General features: G+C 36.2%; 1 protein-coding gene across 1 annotated transcript; it reads left to right on the top strand.

Annotated features, from left to right (window-relative positions):
- The first annotated feature begins 5,451 nt into the window (after nt 1-5,451).
- On the top strand, nt 5,452-12,640 carry LOC131627875 (protein NUCLEOLAR COMPLEX ASSOCIATED 4-like). The gene is made up of 14 exons (XM_058898736.1): nt 5,452-5,995; nt 6,085-6,158; nt 6,261-6,322; nt 6,470-6,521; nt 6,926-7,026; nt 7,362-7,432; nt 7,655-7,756; nt 7,968-8,026; nt 8,108-8,282; nt 8,800-8,973; nt 10,600-10,723; nt 11,603-11,660; nt 11,783-11,888; nt 12,242-12,640. The coding sequence occupies exons 1-14, from the start codon at nt 5,525-5,527 to the stop codon at nt 12,443-12,445; spliced, it is 1,833 nt and encodes a 610-aa protein (XP_058754719.1). The 5' UTR covers nt 5,452-5,524; the 3' UTR covers nt 12,446-12,640.
- Nucleotides 12,641-14,386: the final 1,746 nt, after the last annotated feature.

The raw sequence follows: 14,386 nt of genomic DNA, 5'->3' as shown, positions 1-14,386 counted from the left end.
AAAATGAGGGTTATAAGAACATTAAGTGTATGTGGTACTATAACCATAACTTTAGTTTTTACTGTGGTTTTATACCTTATAATAATGATGTTGATGTTCTTCGATTTTCTAAAGATGTGAATGAGAATGAGTTAGTAGATTCATATGCAGAGCATATTATCGACAATTTTGAGGTTGTGGATGAAAATTAGTTAGGACATGTTGATGGAGGTCCTAATGTTGATGATGTCGTATAATGCACTGGTTTTAGGAGTTATAATTCTGGTGCTAATGGTGTTCAACTAGGAAATAATGTTGATCGAGGTCCTAATTTAAGTGGTAATAATGTTGATGGTGAAGAAAATATCCAAGAAGAAAGTGATTAAGGGATAACTTAGGTGATAATGGCGATGATACCCAAGTAGAAAAAGATATAAGATAAAGTTATTTTGGACATGGCGATGATGAAGATGATGATTGTGTTGGAAGTGAAGGTGAAATGAACAATTTTGAGGACAATGAGATGAATGCAGTGAAGATTTTGGTGAGATCGGTTGGGCTACAGTTAGGGGTGGAAATAGGCCAGGCCGATAACAGGGGCCTACAGGCTAGCCTATATAGGCTAAGGCCAGGCCACACATTTTTGTTAAATAGAAAAGGCCTAGGCTTTTTTTATAAGCCTATATAGTTAAAAAGGCTAGGCCTCAGGCCCTAAACAAAACCTTTTAAGCCTATCAGGCCGGCCTATTTAAATAAATATGAACAATTTTTTATTATCATTATGTTATATTTTGTACTTTGAATTAAAATACATAAATAAAACTCGATTATCTTGAAGACCTTGTGAAAATAAGATGAAAACACGTGATGAATATTGTTTTCATAAGTTCTCTTAAACAAATAGTATCACAGAACTTATGCTAATAGATAAGTTAAAATAAGTCAATACAAACAAATTTTTAGTCTCTTACTTTTTTAGTTAGTTAGTCTATTTAAACATTATTTTAATTTCTTATTTACATATGTCTATTACAAATAGGCTTTTATGTAGGCTAACCAGGCCTTCAAAAAGGCCAGGCTCAAGCCTAAAAATAAGCCTACGACAGGCTGCAGGCCAGACTTAGGCTTCAGTTTTTTTGACAGGCCAGGCTCAGGCTTGGCAAAGCCTAGCTCGGCCCAGCCTATTTCCACCCCTAGCTACAGTCCTACCCCACGAGACTTTAGGGGGTATTTCTAAATTAATGGCAATGTTGATAAATAGACTACGGGTGATTTAAAGCATGAAGTATTTGATGACTCAAACCATTTGTATACCCTTTATGGGAGTGTTGTTGAAGAAGAATATGAGAAGTTTACAACATGTTTCGTTCGGGTACCAGAAATGATGAAGGATGAAATTAACCAATTGGGAGTTGCCTTATCTACTTTGTATTTATGAATGAAATACCCATTCCGCAATGGGCGAGTTGGAGTTGTTCGAGGAGATCACTAAATCGCCATGAAGTGTTTCGCATAAATTCTCAAGTTAAAGATGACGCACCTTTCAGGAGTAAGGGCAAAAAAGGTCATTCATGGGATAACACCACTCGGTGAAGCGGGCGAGAGCAAGGAAGCTTCCCATCCGACCTCACAACCCGAGGGAGCCTGAAAGCAACAAGGAATCTTCCTTTCTTCTCTAGAAGCATTTATGCAGTCATTCCGTTTCGTTTGTTCATTTATATAGTTGTTTTATCTTTTTTATTTAACTAATTAACATTTTCCATAGGCAAGTATTAAAACTTTGCTGATTGTAAGGACAAGTTGTTAGTTGGGATGCATTGTTTTCCCTCTGTGCCTTAAGGGGAGCGAGGATTTTTAATGAGGCATTTCATCCTTGTTTATTTATATTTATTTCCTACGTCATATCTTTGCAAAAAGTCTAGAGTCACGAGAAAGCCTCTCAATAAAGGCAATTATATATGATGGATCCCCCAAGGGAGGATCCTTTCCGCTCAAAGAGGCAATTATATATGCTAGATCCCCCAAGGAAGAATCCTTGCTGCCCATGTAGCCAATTATGTATGCTGCATTCCCCAATGGAGGATTCTTGCTGCCCATAGAGGCACTTATATATGTTAGATCCCCCAAGGGATGATCCTTGCCATCCATTGAGGTAATTAGGCATGTTGGATTCCCAAAGGAGGATCTTTGTCGCCCTTGGATGCAATTATATATGTTGGATCACCCAAGGAAGGATCCTTGCTGCCCATAGAGGCAATTATATATGTCGTATCCCCCAATGAAGGATCCTTGCCGCCCATAAATGCAATTATGTATGTTAGATCCCCCAAAGGAGGATCTTTGTCGCCCATATAGGTAATTATGTATGTTCCTCAAGAGAAAAACCTTGTCGCCCATAAAGAAAAATCTTGTCGCCATAGATCCCCAAAATGAAAATGCCGAACAAAATTAAGGTACGACAGCTACCCTTTATTTGATTATTTTTTACTTAGATCGTATGAATGACAATGGTCTTCATATGATCTTTGTGAAATATGATTAAATAACAGAGTATAATAACTTTGTATACCAAAAGGTGCGAGGAAATGGGTTGATAGGATAAACAACTGGTCTTGTTCAACCAAAGGGCTGATAGGATAAACGACTGGTCATCTTCAACCAAAGGGTTGATACCTAGACCAATAGAAAGATAAAATGGTTGTCTTCAACCAATGGGCTGATACTTAAACTGATATGACAGATAAATGATCATCTTCAACCAATGGGCTAATTCAGGTTGAAAAGAAAGTAAATGATCGTCTTCAACCAATGGGCTAATTTAGGTAGACTAGAAAGTAAATGAGCATCTTGAACCAACAGGCTGATTTAGGTCGACAAGAAAGTAAATGGTTGTCTTCAACCAATGGGTTGATTCAGGTTGACAAGAAAATTTACAAAAACTCTATAAATTTTACAAAAATCAATAACTTACAAATCGTTACTTGAAGTTGGTTGATGTTGCTTGAATGTGATTTGAGAGAGTTTGAGAAAATGTGGTTGAAGAGAGTTTGTGACAATGTGTTTTTTATAAGTGAAGAAAGTGAAGGCTCTGTCGCGCTTTTGAACAAAATGCGTTCGGATATGCATCTACTTAAAGCATACGGAGATGCATCTCCATAATTTTTTGTTGTTGAGTTAAAGCCTCATTCATAAATGTATTGAATTTTAGTGCGTTCAGAGATGCATCTACGTAACGTATAGGACGATGTATCTCCATAATATTTTCCATTGAATTAGGGCCTGATTCAGAAATGCATTGAATTTTGGTACGTCCGAAGATGTATCTCTAAAATTCGGAGACATTATTGTATTTTCACGAGGTCTGCTAGTAATCATAGGGTACATTAAGAAAGGAAATTTCTTTGGCTACCTCCCAACCTTCTAGTCCACCTTTGGTGAAAAACCCAAACTACCCCTGACTTCGGAAATGCACTTCCGAAATGCAAGAAAAAGGTGTTTTCGGAGATGCATCTCCGAAAGCGCCTTTTTTTGAAAAAATTGTCTTATTTCGGAAGTTCATTTTTCCGAAAACAGCATTTCGGAAGTTCATTTCCGAAATACTGCACGTTTTGCAGATTAAGCAAAACATCCCCCCTCCCCCAATTCATTTACCCTAATCTTCTTCCAAACTCAACCCCAAAGAGATTTTTCTGCAAACCACTTCCAAGCTACATCAAAGGCTCCATCTACTTGCTCTACTAGATTCAAAAGTCCTCCAATCTATTCAATCAGTAAGCATTTTGATTTTAAGATCTATGATTAAAATTTATATTAGGGTGTTTACAAATAGCAAAAAATGTATTAGGTTAGGTTTGTACTGATATTTAGGATGTTTAGAATGTGTAGACATAGGTTTGATTTAGGATTTTGGGGTCTGCCATTGGAGGTTGCAGAGAACTTCTGCGCAGGGGTGTTTCGGAAGTTCATTTCCGAAAACGCCTCCATTCCCAGTTTCGGAAATGAACTTCCGAATTGTATCAGAAGTGCAATTTTTTTAGTTTTTTCTGTTGTCTCGCATATTAATCGATTTCAATTGTTTACAGGAACATGTCAGGCAACCAACCAGCACGCATCAGACAGGGTAGAGAGACCCAGACTGCGTCGGCTAGACGCGAGCGGGCGGCGGCACAGCTGGCGTCGACACAGGGATCCACGGCTTCCACATCGAGCTACTTATTTATGTTTCAGAGCTGGATCATCTCCTACTTCTCCCGCATCCACGGCTTCCACATCGATCCTGCGTACGTTGACGCCATGCCCAGGGCCGCCAGATACGTTCTCCAGAGGGGGAACAATGCGGTGAGACCATACCGTGGGTACTTGGACTGCACGATGCACGATAACGTCACCTGGAGGCCGTTCAGCGACTACACTCAAATTGTCCCCTTTGACGGCATATCTCTATATTCTGGCTGGTTGGCATGCGAGACTACCATCATGGTCCTGTATCTCCCTGAGCGGTGCATGCGGCAGTTCAGATTTGTGCAGATGATACCCAAGTCACCCTTTGAGGCTGCTCCCGACACAGTGACCAGAGTGCAGCTCACTGCCATGTTTGAGGATTGGGAGCATCATGTGGTACCGGAGGAGTACCGTCAGTGTGGAGGGGTACGTCACATGGTTCTATCGGGTATCACATCCTCTGCTGACACCCAACGCTCCCGGCGCTCCTAGGCCAGCACACAAGGAGATCCTGGAGAACCAGTAGGCCGAGGATGACCACGCCATTGATCTCCTGCCGATCTGCCAACGGATAGAGATGCTTGGGCGGGACGCGTTGGATCGAGGTGTCGTTCAGCAGGGCGGTCCAGAGGCAGTCGCCGTGATGGAGATGATCGTCACTGATGCGGGCCGTGCGGCGGCAGAGGAGGGCCCAGGGTGAGAGGGTTAGGCATACCCAGTAGTGGTCGGGTTTATTTTTTTTTGTTTTCGGATTGTATCTTTCGTACACTATTATTATTTGGATTTGGATCGGATCGGATCGGTTTGTATATATCACTATTCTTATCATATTAGTATATTAGTATTTTCTGTTTATATATCGCTTATTTTATTTGCCGTCTTTCTTTAATTAAAAATACGAGGCTGTTTCCAAAATCATAAAAAAAAACACAGTTTCTGCATAATTCGGAAGTTCATTTCCGAAACCCCCCAAAATTTGAAAAAAGGTGTTTTCGGAAGTTCATCTCCGAAAACACCCCCCATTTGGTGTTTTCGGAGATGAACTTCCGAAGTCTGAAAAATTTTTTAAAAAAAAAATACTTTGGAAGTTCATTTCCGAAGCAGGGGTAAACTGGGGTTTTTGCTGGGGGTGACCCCATGGGGAGGTGGGTAAAGAAAAATTGCCTTGATCTTTTAGCTCCAGGCCCAATAAACAACCCGGTCCAAATAACCCGACAATTTGACCCGAAAAGAACAACCCAACCGAAGTCATCACCTTCTTCGTTCCAAAACCCTGAGTAAACCTTCCGCGTCGCTGCATCCAACTCTCACAACTGAACAAACCATGGAACCTCCAACGAAGAAGAACAAAAAGAAGAAAACTTCAAAGCAATACGGCGTCGCCGAACTCAAAACCCTAGGTGAGAAACTTCTCTCATCAGCCTCAAACATCAACAACCTCCCTCTTCTTCTCACCTTCGTCTCACCTTCTTCTCCACCTCAACATGTCCTCGAATCGCTTCTCTCACTTCACTCCTTCTTCCTCCCTCTCCTCCCTCAACTACCTTCCTCCTCCGCCACTGCCAACGTATCCTCCTCCGACAACGCCGACGCCGACCAGTCCAAGTTCATTTACCTCACCTGGCTCCGTTCTAAGTTCGATGAATTTCTTAAATCTCTTATAGATGTTCTTGTTTCCGATCAATCGGATGAAACTCTGAAGGAAGCTGTGTTGGATACGTTGATGGAGTTTGTGAAGGTTGCTAATGGCGGCACCTTTCATTCTTCGTTATATCACAGAATCATCAGTAGTATTGTAAGTTATTCATTCCAATTTTAATGATACTTGGTGTATTTTTGTGCTCATATTTTGATATTTGTTTGGTTTTCGTTTTGCTTCATCAGATTCACTCTACTGGTTCTGCTGAATTTTTGATTGATTTACTAACATCCAAGTATTTCAAGTATATTGATGTCAGGTATGATTAATATGCTTTCTTTGCAAGTTATTTTTATTCGTTTACTTTTTTTTTTTTATGGGGTTTATCTTGATTACTGAACTATATTGTTACTTGGTGTAGTTATTTTACATTCATAAGTCTAGAAAAGCTTGCTAGAAATTTGGAGGGAAAAGATGTTTCAGGTTATTTTCTAACTTAAGCTTGCTTCTTTTAATCTTCTGATTTTTTATTTGCGAAATTGCAGATAGGAGATTTATGTGTTCTGTTTCAATTTCTAAATATTTGGGTAGTCTTATTTGTTAATTAACCCCTTTTCTCATTGTTATTAGATGATAAAACTGCAAGTGTAGACGGCAGTGATGAAAGTCAATTGAGCTCAAAGTTAGTAACATCTATAGCCACCGGTTATTTCTGTCCTTTTCCTGCTCTTTCTTTTATTAAGAGATGTCGAGCACCATTACTGGGTGACTTTAGTAGTATTAAAAGATTATATTCTTTGGTCTTTAATGATCTATATCTCACATGTTTTATATATATTTCTATCATAAAAAATATACAAAAATGACATGTAGTGTCATACAATATGCTATACTATAAGCAATAGATTTATCTTTTCAGCGCAATGGGTTTATCTTTTCAGCTCCATGTATAATGCAAGAAGTTATAATTTTTCTGCCAGGCAAACTTGGTCTTAGTTTTGAAACTAGGAGATGGATAATTTACTTGTAAATGTACTTAATTTGTTCTATAATTCTGATTTTAACTTGAAAATGTATCTTTTGCAGTATTGAGGGTGTCATCCACAATATGCACTACACCATTTCACATGTCCCCTTTCTTGAAAAATCCGATGATACATCAGGTTTCGAAATGTGGAGTGTATCAGGTGAATGCTTGCTTATCACTCTTAGGCTCTTAAGGCTTTCTTTTTTACAATGTTATATTTCTTAATGAAGATATTGACTCGATCTTTTTGAGGCCTATATTTTATGCATGTAATGCAATATTTAGTGCTGCTACCCTTCATTTTTTCTTCAGGAGTTTGCATAAAATACTACTTTTTAGATTAAGTAAAAAGTATCTATGGACCCAATAAATGAGAGGGCTTTATGGCTTTGATTGATCCATCTAGCTGATAGTGGGAATAGGCTTTGGTTATTCTGGTTATATGAAAAAATTGGAGTGTACATTTATATTTTGTAATCTGGTTATTTTCCATAGAAAGTGATCATAAAGTGCTTTCTGGAGATTTGGATGATAAGCAGCTTAAGTCCAAGAAGCATAAAAGTAATGTAAGTACTATTATTCCATACTCATTTGTAGTTTAATGTTGATCACTGTATTGTTTCATTAATGTAGATGTTTTATCCTTGGGTTTAATTGTAATTATATTCTCTGTTTAAATGAATCTTTACTTATATTAAAAAATCGTTTCATTTCAGAACTGCTTTAATTATTTGCCGATATTTTCACTTTTCCATATCCATTACATCTTCATGTTATGCATCATATAGGTACTGTCTGCAGCCAGAATCGCCAAAAAGATGAAGTTAAAATTTACTAAAGCTTGGATTGCGTATCTTAGATTGCCACTTCCACTTGATGTGTACAAAGAGGTAATTTGCAAGTGTATGTGTTTGAAATTTCTGTATGCTTGCCATTATATTTTAAAAATATAAGGTGAATTCTATTTGTATAGTGGTGATTGTAAATTTCATATTCTGGTTTTAATGACATGTCTAATTTGAAAAGGGAACTATATTTTATACTTTCCTATAGGTTTTTCCCCCATTTGATTTTGCGAGCTACATTGTTCTTTTTTACTAGGTTCTTGTTAATCTTCACCAAACAGTGATTCCTCATCTATCTAATCCCATCATGTTATGGTAACCATCTGTGCTACATAAATTTGAATTTTGTTATGGTAACTAGATGTTGAATCTGACATGTTGCATTTTTGTGTGCAGTGATTTCTTGACAAGGTCATATGATGTTGGTGGTGTAGTCAGTGTGATGGCTCTTAGTAGCCTTTTTGTCCTAATGACCCAGTATGGATTGGAATACCCAAATTTTTATGTAAAACTATATGCATTATTAGTTCCATCTATCTTCATGGCAAAACATCGTGCAAGGTTTTTCCAGGTAAAGCTTATAAAATCTGTGTTCCATAGGTTTGGAGTTAGTAAGTTGATAGGTTTGTTAGGTGGTTGTTATGAGTTGTTATTTTGATTACTTACTCTAAGAAAAGTCTTTGTCAGTATAGTAGGCAAGTTGATAGGTTTGGTTACTTACGGGATATAATTTCTATCGAGCAAATATTTCCAAATTGAAAGCTCCAATTTCAAAATTAAAATACTAAAACTATTATACCGTTTTATAACTTTCTCTGCACATTGGACAATGAAACCCCTACAAAATAGTGAATTAGGATAGCATCACTTACCAGCAGAAAACCATTCTTTATTAACCTGAGAGAGGAAAATAATTTTTCCTGACATATCTGTAATGGAAAAACGAAAGCATTGAATGGTATGTGATCGAGTGATAAAGAAATTGTATTCAAATAAAATAGTGCTGATGTGAATAATTAAAAATTTAAATTTGCAAGTCTAAGTCCTTTGGATGTGTCATTTTCTGATAATATGCAATTTGCTTGCAGCTTCTTGATACTTGCCTTAAGTCACAACTTCTTCCAGCTTACTTGACTGCCTCCTTTGCGAAGAAACTGGGTAGGTTGTTGCTTTCAGTTCCACCTTCTGGTGCATTGGTTATTACAGCCCTGGTTCACAATATTTTGCGTAGACATCCTTCGATCAACTGTTTGGTGCACCGGGTAATGATAGTCTCTTTTTCTATCTTTTTTCTGGTATTACTTTGTTAGTAAGTTTTTGTTGTCTGGATCGTTTCTTTAGTATTGGAGATGTTAATGAGGATCATGTGAAAATATATGGGGTTAAGGGAAACAAAGAAGTAATTTGAAATCATAATCCATTGTTTTTTTTTAAACTTTTCCATTATGAAAATGATATATGTTGTGTTCAGGACATTGTTTTTTGGACAGGCAGGACATACTTTTCCATTCATTTTATTTAGTATTATTGCAGTTTAAAGTATGGCGGGGTGCCATATAGCAGATTTTTTGCTTCCTGCCATGGTCCGTCATCAATAACACTGCTACATATGATATATATGCTTGAACTTAATTATAATGTCATTTAAGTTTATTCTTACTCTGTTATGAATACATATTACAGTATATGTTACACCATGAATCCATGATATTATATATCAAATTTACAAATATAGAAGTAAATTATTATTGATTCAACTACGGTTAGACCAATATACCACAAACTAGTGCTTGTTAAGTAGATAATCCCGTTTTAAAAACATTGTTTAAATATAGCCTTAGATTGGCCGAGACATGTGAACAGTGTTACCGTAGCTTAGCCATGAAATGGTGTTGAGCTGTGTAAAAAATGGTTGGCTGTGTCACAAACTTACATATGATGAGCTTTGGTGGCTCAGCATTGAAATTATTTACTGAATGCCAGACCCTGCCTTCTGAAATCCTGAATTTGTAAAATACTCATCTGTAGAATGCCTTTTGCTTCTGTTCAACAAAGCGTGTTTAGTATACTTTGTTGACAGTTAAAGTAGTTGCTTACTTGCATCTTTCTGTGATAGACTACAAGACAATGGCCAATCTTGAATGTTATGATGGTTTCATCTGCAAATTAATGATATGAGTGAATTACTGGCATTTTTATTCATGTTGTAGAGCCAGGACTCAGGAGATTGACCGGCATCCTGGTTCAAGGATGGTCTAAAGCTGGTCCGATACTATTATAAGGTTTATCAATGTCTGATTGGGGATTTTTGTCGGCCACCCAAAATTCTGTCATATAAATGTGGTATTTGCAGTCTAAGGCGGAAACATAGCGGATATAAGTAGCTCTGTGGCCTATAGCAGCTGATAGTGTCAGCACTGCCATAACTGATTGTGCCGTGCTGCCATGACGGTATTTTGATTAATAATGACCAGGATAAGAGAAATATTGGGATTGGAAAGAAAGATTTGCTAAATTAAATGGCTTTCAAAATACTACCATTGGATCTCTTATAATGTTAAGGGAATCCATTAAGTTACAACTTCTTTCGTCTCGTTTTTACTCTAGCAATCATAGTGTCAGTACTGAGTTCTGTTGTGAACTTTTTATTTATCCAACAGCTGCTTCATCCAACATTTAGATGGAATATACAAAACTGTGATTGAAAACTAAATAGATACATTATTTATGTCCTCTTCATCCCTTCTCAAGTTTGTTGTTTGTGATTGTGTTAATTTTCAAAATTTGTTGTTGCTTTGGCAAAATGGTTTAGATACGTGTTGCAATGTAATAAAATAACAGTCTTCTTTCTGTTTTAATTGGAGACCTAATTTCTGATATATGAACAGGAAGATGTTGATGAAGAGAGTGATCAAAGAATAGATGAAGTGACTGGTGCAATACCCCACCAGAAATCGGGCATTGACCATTTTAATATTGAGGAAACTGATCCTATGAAGTCAGACGCCATGAGTGAGCAATTTTTTAACTTATCTTTTGTCTCATCTACCTTGAAATCTGTTATTTTTTCTAAACCAAACCTGGAGAATGGTGTAAAACTGCATGGTTGTGGTTGTTTTATTTGTTATTTTATCTCATTATTTGTGTACTATATATAATATACACATTATGTGAGGTAAGAGAAGCTAAACTTGACCATTTAATCTTTACATGTATTCTCGTATGGTCAAGGTTAGCTTTTTTCTCACTCTTACTTGATTTGATATTCTCCCATACATGAATGTTGAATACACTCCCATACATGAATATTGAATACACTCCCATACATGCTTGTTTGTTTGATGTTACTTAAACAAGAGATAAACAAATTAAGTATGACATTAGGATCGAGACATTTACAAAATACATGAATACACTCCCATACACGAATGCCTGCATGCTTGCTTGTTCGTTTGATGTTTCTTAAACACAAAAGGAACAAATTAAGCATTACATTATGATGAACACATTTGGAAATCAGATTAAATATCTGCTTGTTTTTTTAACCTTCCAATTAGCTTTGCCTGCTTGACATGATTTGCAGTTAAATGTCAATAATAATGTTGACATTTAGCTCAATGTAGGAAAATATAGTGCTTCCCTTGTCAATGGTTTATTTATCATGATATGATATTTGATTGACATTGAAAAATCTCTGGGCTGAGTTAGAACTTGATGACCTGTATAAATTTGACATGTATGCTTTTATATTGTAAGCAAAATATATAAGCACTGCCCTCATGTCCTGTTCTATATTGGATCCTATAATTTATAATATTTGGTCCCATAGTTTATCTAGTCAATTATTTTTGTTCTAAATTTGTTTTCCTGATGAAAATTTCATTTGAGCAGGAAGTTCTCTTTGGGAAATTGACACTGTTCGTAACCACTACTGTCCTCCTGTCTCACGGTAAGTGTTTTGATCTTTAGCTCATTATTCCTTGTTTTCCTTTTGCTCACTGTTTTATTTTTACAGTTTGTGAATGTTGACATGACACCTTAAATATTACATGTTTTTATTTGTGCTTTTAGGTTCGCGTTGTCCCTTGGGACTGATTTGACAGTCAGGGCCAAAACAACTGAAGTTAATGTTGGTGATTTTAGTGCTGGCTCGTATGCAACAATACTTGGAGCGGAGGTGAATGACCATTATGTTTTTCTTACTTTACAGTAACATGTCCATGTAATCTGCATAATGAGAGAAATGTTTCTAAATGGTTTTTTTTTATCTCTATACCATTGGCAATATTTAATATTGGTTCCTATAAAAATTTATTTGATTTTTAATCCACACACTTGACAGAAATGTTGTGTTTTTAGTTGTTCAAAGGTGTCTTATCAAGGACTAAAAACACAATTTTTGTACCCAAAATCAAATTTTAGAAATTGTATAGAGATCAAAAAAATCTATTTAATCTTAAAAGGAAGTTGAGAGAGATTCATCCTCATATCCTTCCTTGTATCTTTTGGTGACAACTTGTACTATTGCAGATTACACGGAGGGTGAAGCAGGTTCCTCTAGCATTCTACAAAACAACTCCTTCATCCCTCTTTTCAGAGAATGATTTTACTGGTTGGGCTTTCCAAAGTGAAGAAACGTCCCAAATGATCGACAACAATAACGAGAATGCTGCTAAAGATTTATTGGACCCAGAACACTGTTCTGCCAAAAGACAACGAATTGAGTGTCAGTGAATCTGATTCATTTTTGAACACAATTCACATCTTAAATTAGAATGTTTGCTTTGCTGTAAAGATATGTTATTTTTAATTTAAAATGTTCTGTTGGAAAAAGGAAGAAAGGCTTCTGTTGAAGGATTTTTCAGAGAAAAGAAGAAAAACATCTAAGGGTAGGCAGTTTTTATATTGGAACATATTCCACTATTTATACGCGGTTTATCGCTACAAGTTTTGTATTATTTAGTTCTGCAGGAGAAATTTTGATGGTGTTGTCTGAGTATTTTCTTAATTTATATTGTTGAGTAAAAAGAGAAAGGATCAATCAATGGTAGAATGTGTTTGAACAGGGAAGCTGTTACATATTTGTTAAATTGAAATTAAGTACGAATACATTGAACTGGTTAGTTAGCATATTTACTTGTAATTATACTCGTAAGTATTTTGTTAACATAATTTTGTGCACTCTTAGATGGTGAAAATAGTTCATATGTATGGTGCTTGATCTATATGTCAAATTTATGAATAGTATTCAAAATATTATTTAAGTGATCATTTGAATTTTCAAAATTAGGGAAATAATAATCTTTGTTTAGTTTGGTACAATACTGAAGAAAGAGTAGGGTGTGAGGGGGTAGTTCAACTTTTGTCATTATAAAAGGAGATATATTAACTGGTGGAAGACTTCAATTCCTGACAGGAAAAAAGAGAGTCATTCTGCAAAATCCAAACTGGTGTGGTTAATTTGGTAGAGTTATATTAGCTCACAAGTTGTGATATTAATACCTAGGTTGTTAATCTTAGATAGCAGCGTGCTAGACCTCCCAAATGCCATAGCGGAGAGCGGGATAACTGCTATCGTGAGCTTTTAAAAGTCAAGGTAAATACTTAATATGGAAACATAAACACTAAAATATGTTTCAACAACATAAATACTAAAAATAGGTTCCAACAACATACATAATGACTTAAAAATCAAAAGTTGCAACATACATAAACCGAAAGTTGCAATAGACATAAACCAAACGTAATAACTCAAATTAGGAATGTACTCAAAATGACTAAATCAAATTCTTAACATATAAAAAATGACTAATAAACCAAACGTAATGAATCAAATTAGGAATGTACTTAAAATGATTAAATCAAATTCTTTACATATACAAAATGACTAAATCACATCCGTCTCATCTACACTTCTAAGTTCTACCACAATAATATCATCTTGCTCATCACTTGATTCAATTTCAAACACTTCTTCTTCCACCTCCAACTCCTTATCTCCATTAGACACTAATGTAGCAAGGTATTAAACTTAAACTTGCAGAAGATGATGATGCCATGGTTCCTAAGTAGATGTGAATGGATGAGAAGAAGATGAATAGGTGAGGAGAAAACTGGAAATAGGGTTGAGAAATATTGATGTTTGTTGTGAAGAGAAAACGTTGAACTTGTTGTGAAGATAAGGAGAAGGAGAACTTACTGTGAAGAGAAAAAGTAGAAGCGTGGTGTGAAAACAGGGGAGAAGAAGAATGGCTGCTGATTTGAGTGAAGAGAGAGAATGTTAATGACCTAATGCCTCACTTTTAACTTTTATATTAGTGAAATAAAAGGGAAAAATACAAATTTGCACTGAAAAAAAATCAAAATTACAATATTGACATCATCTTCACAATAGCGGTTTTTAAAGCGCTACAGAGCCGCTATTGCGCCGCTACGCTTCAACAAATCGCGGTCGCTATTTCCGCTATTTCAGATAGCGGTTAGCAGCCCAAAAACATCGCGGCGAGGTCCTCTACCGCTACACTACACCGCTATATCGCGCTGTTGACAACCTAGATTAATACTATTGGTCGTGACACTGAAGTGTTCTTTCTTTTCTAGGCGGTAAAATTTTATCTAAAAATGTCTCCAAGGAAATTACTGGAAAAAACACAAAAAAGCAAAATAATAAACAAA

The sequence above is a fragment of the Vicia villosa genome, unplaced genomic scaffold, assembly GCF_029867415.1.
Source record: "Vicia villosa cultivar HV-30 ecotype Madison, WI unplaced genomic scaffold, Vvil1.0 ctg.000406F_1_1, whole genome shotgun sequence".
NCBI lineage: Eukaryota > Viridiplantae > Streptophyta > Magnoliopsida > Fabales > Fabaceae > Vicia > Vicia villosa.
The sequence above is the reverse complement of the archived record's forward strand: the minus strand, read 5'-3'. Positions and strand labels throughout refer to the sequence as shown.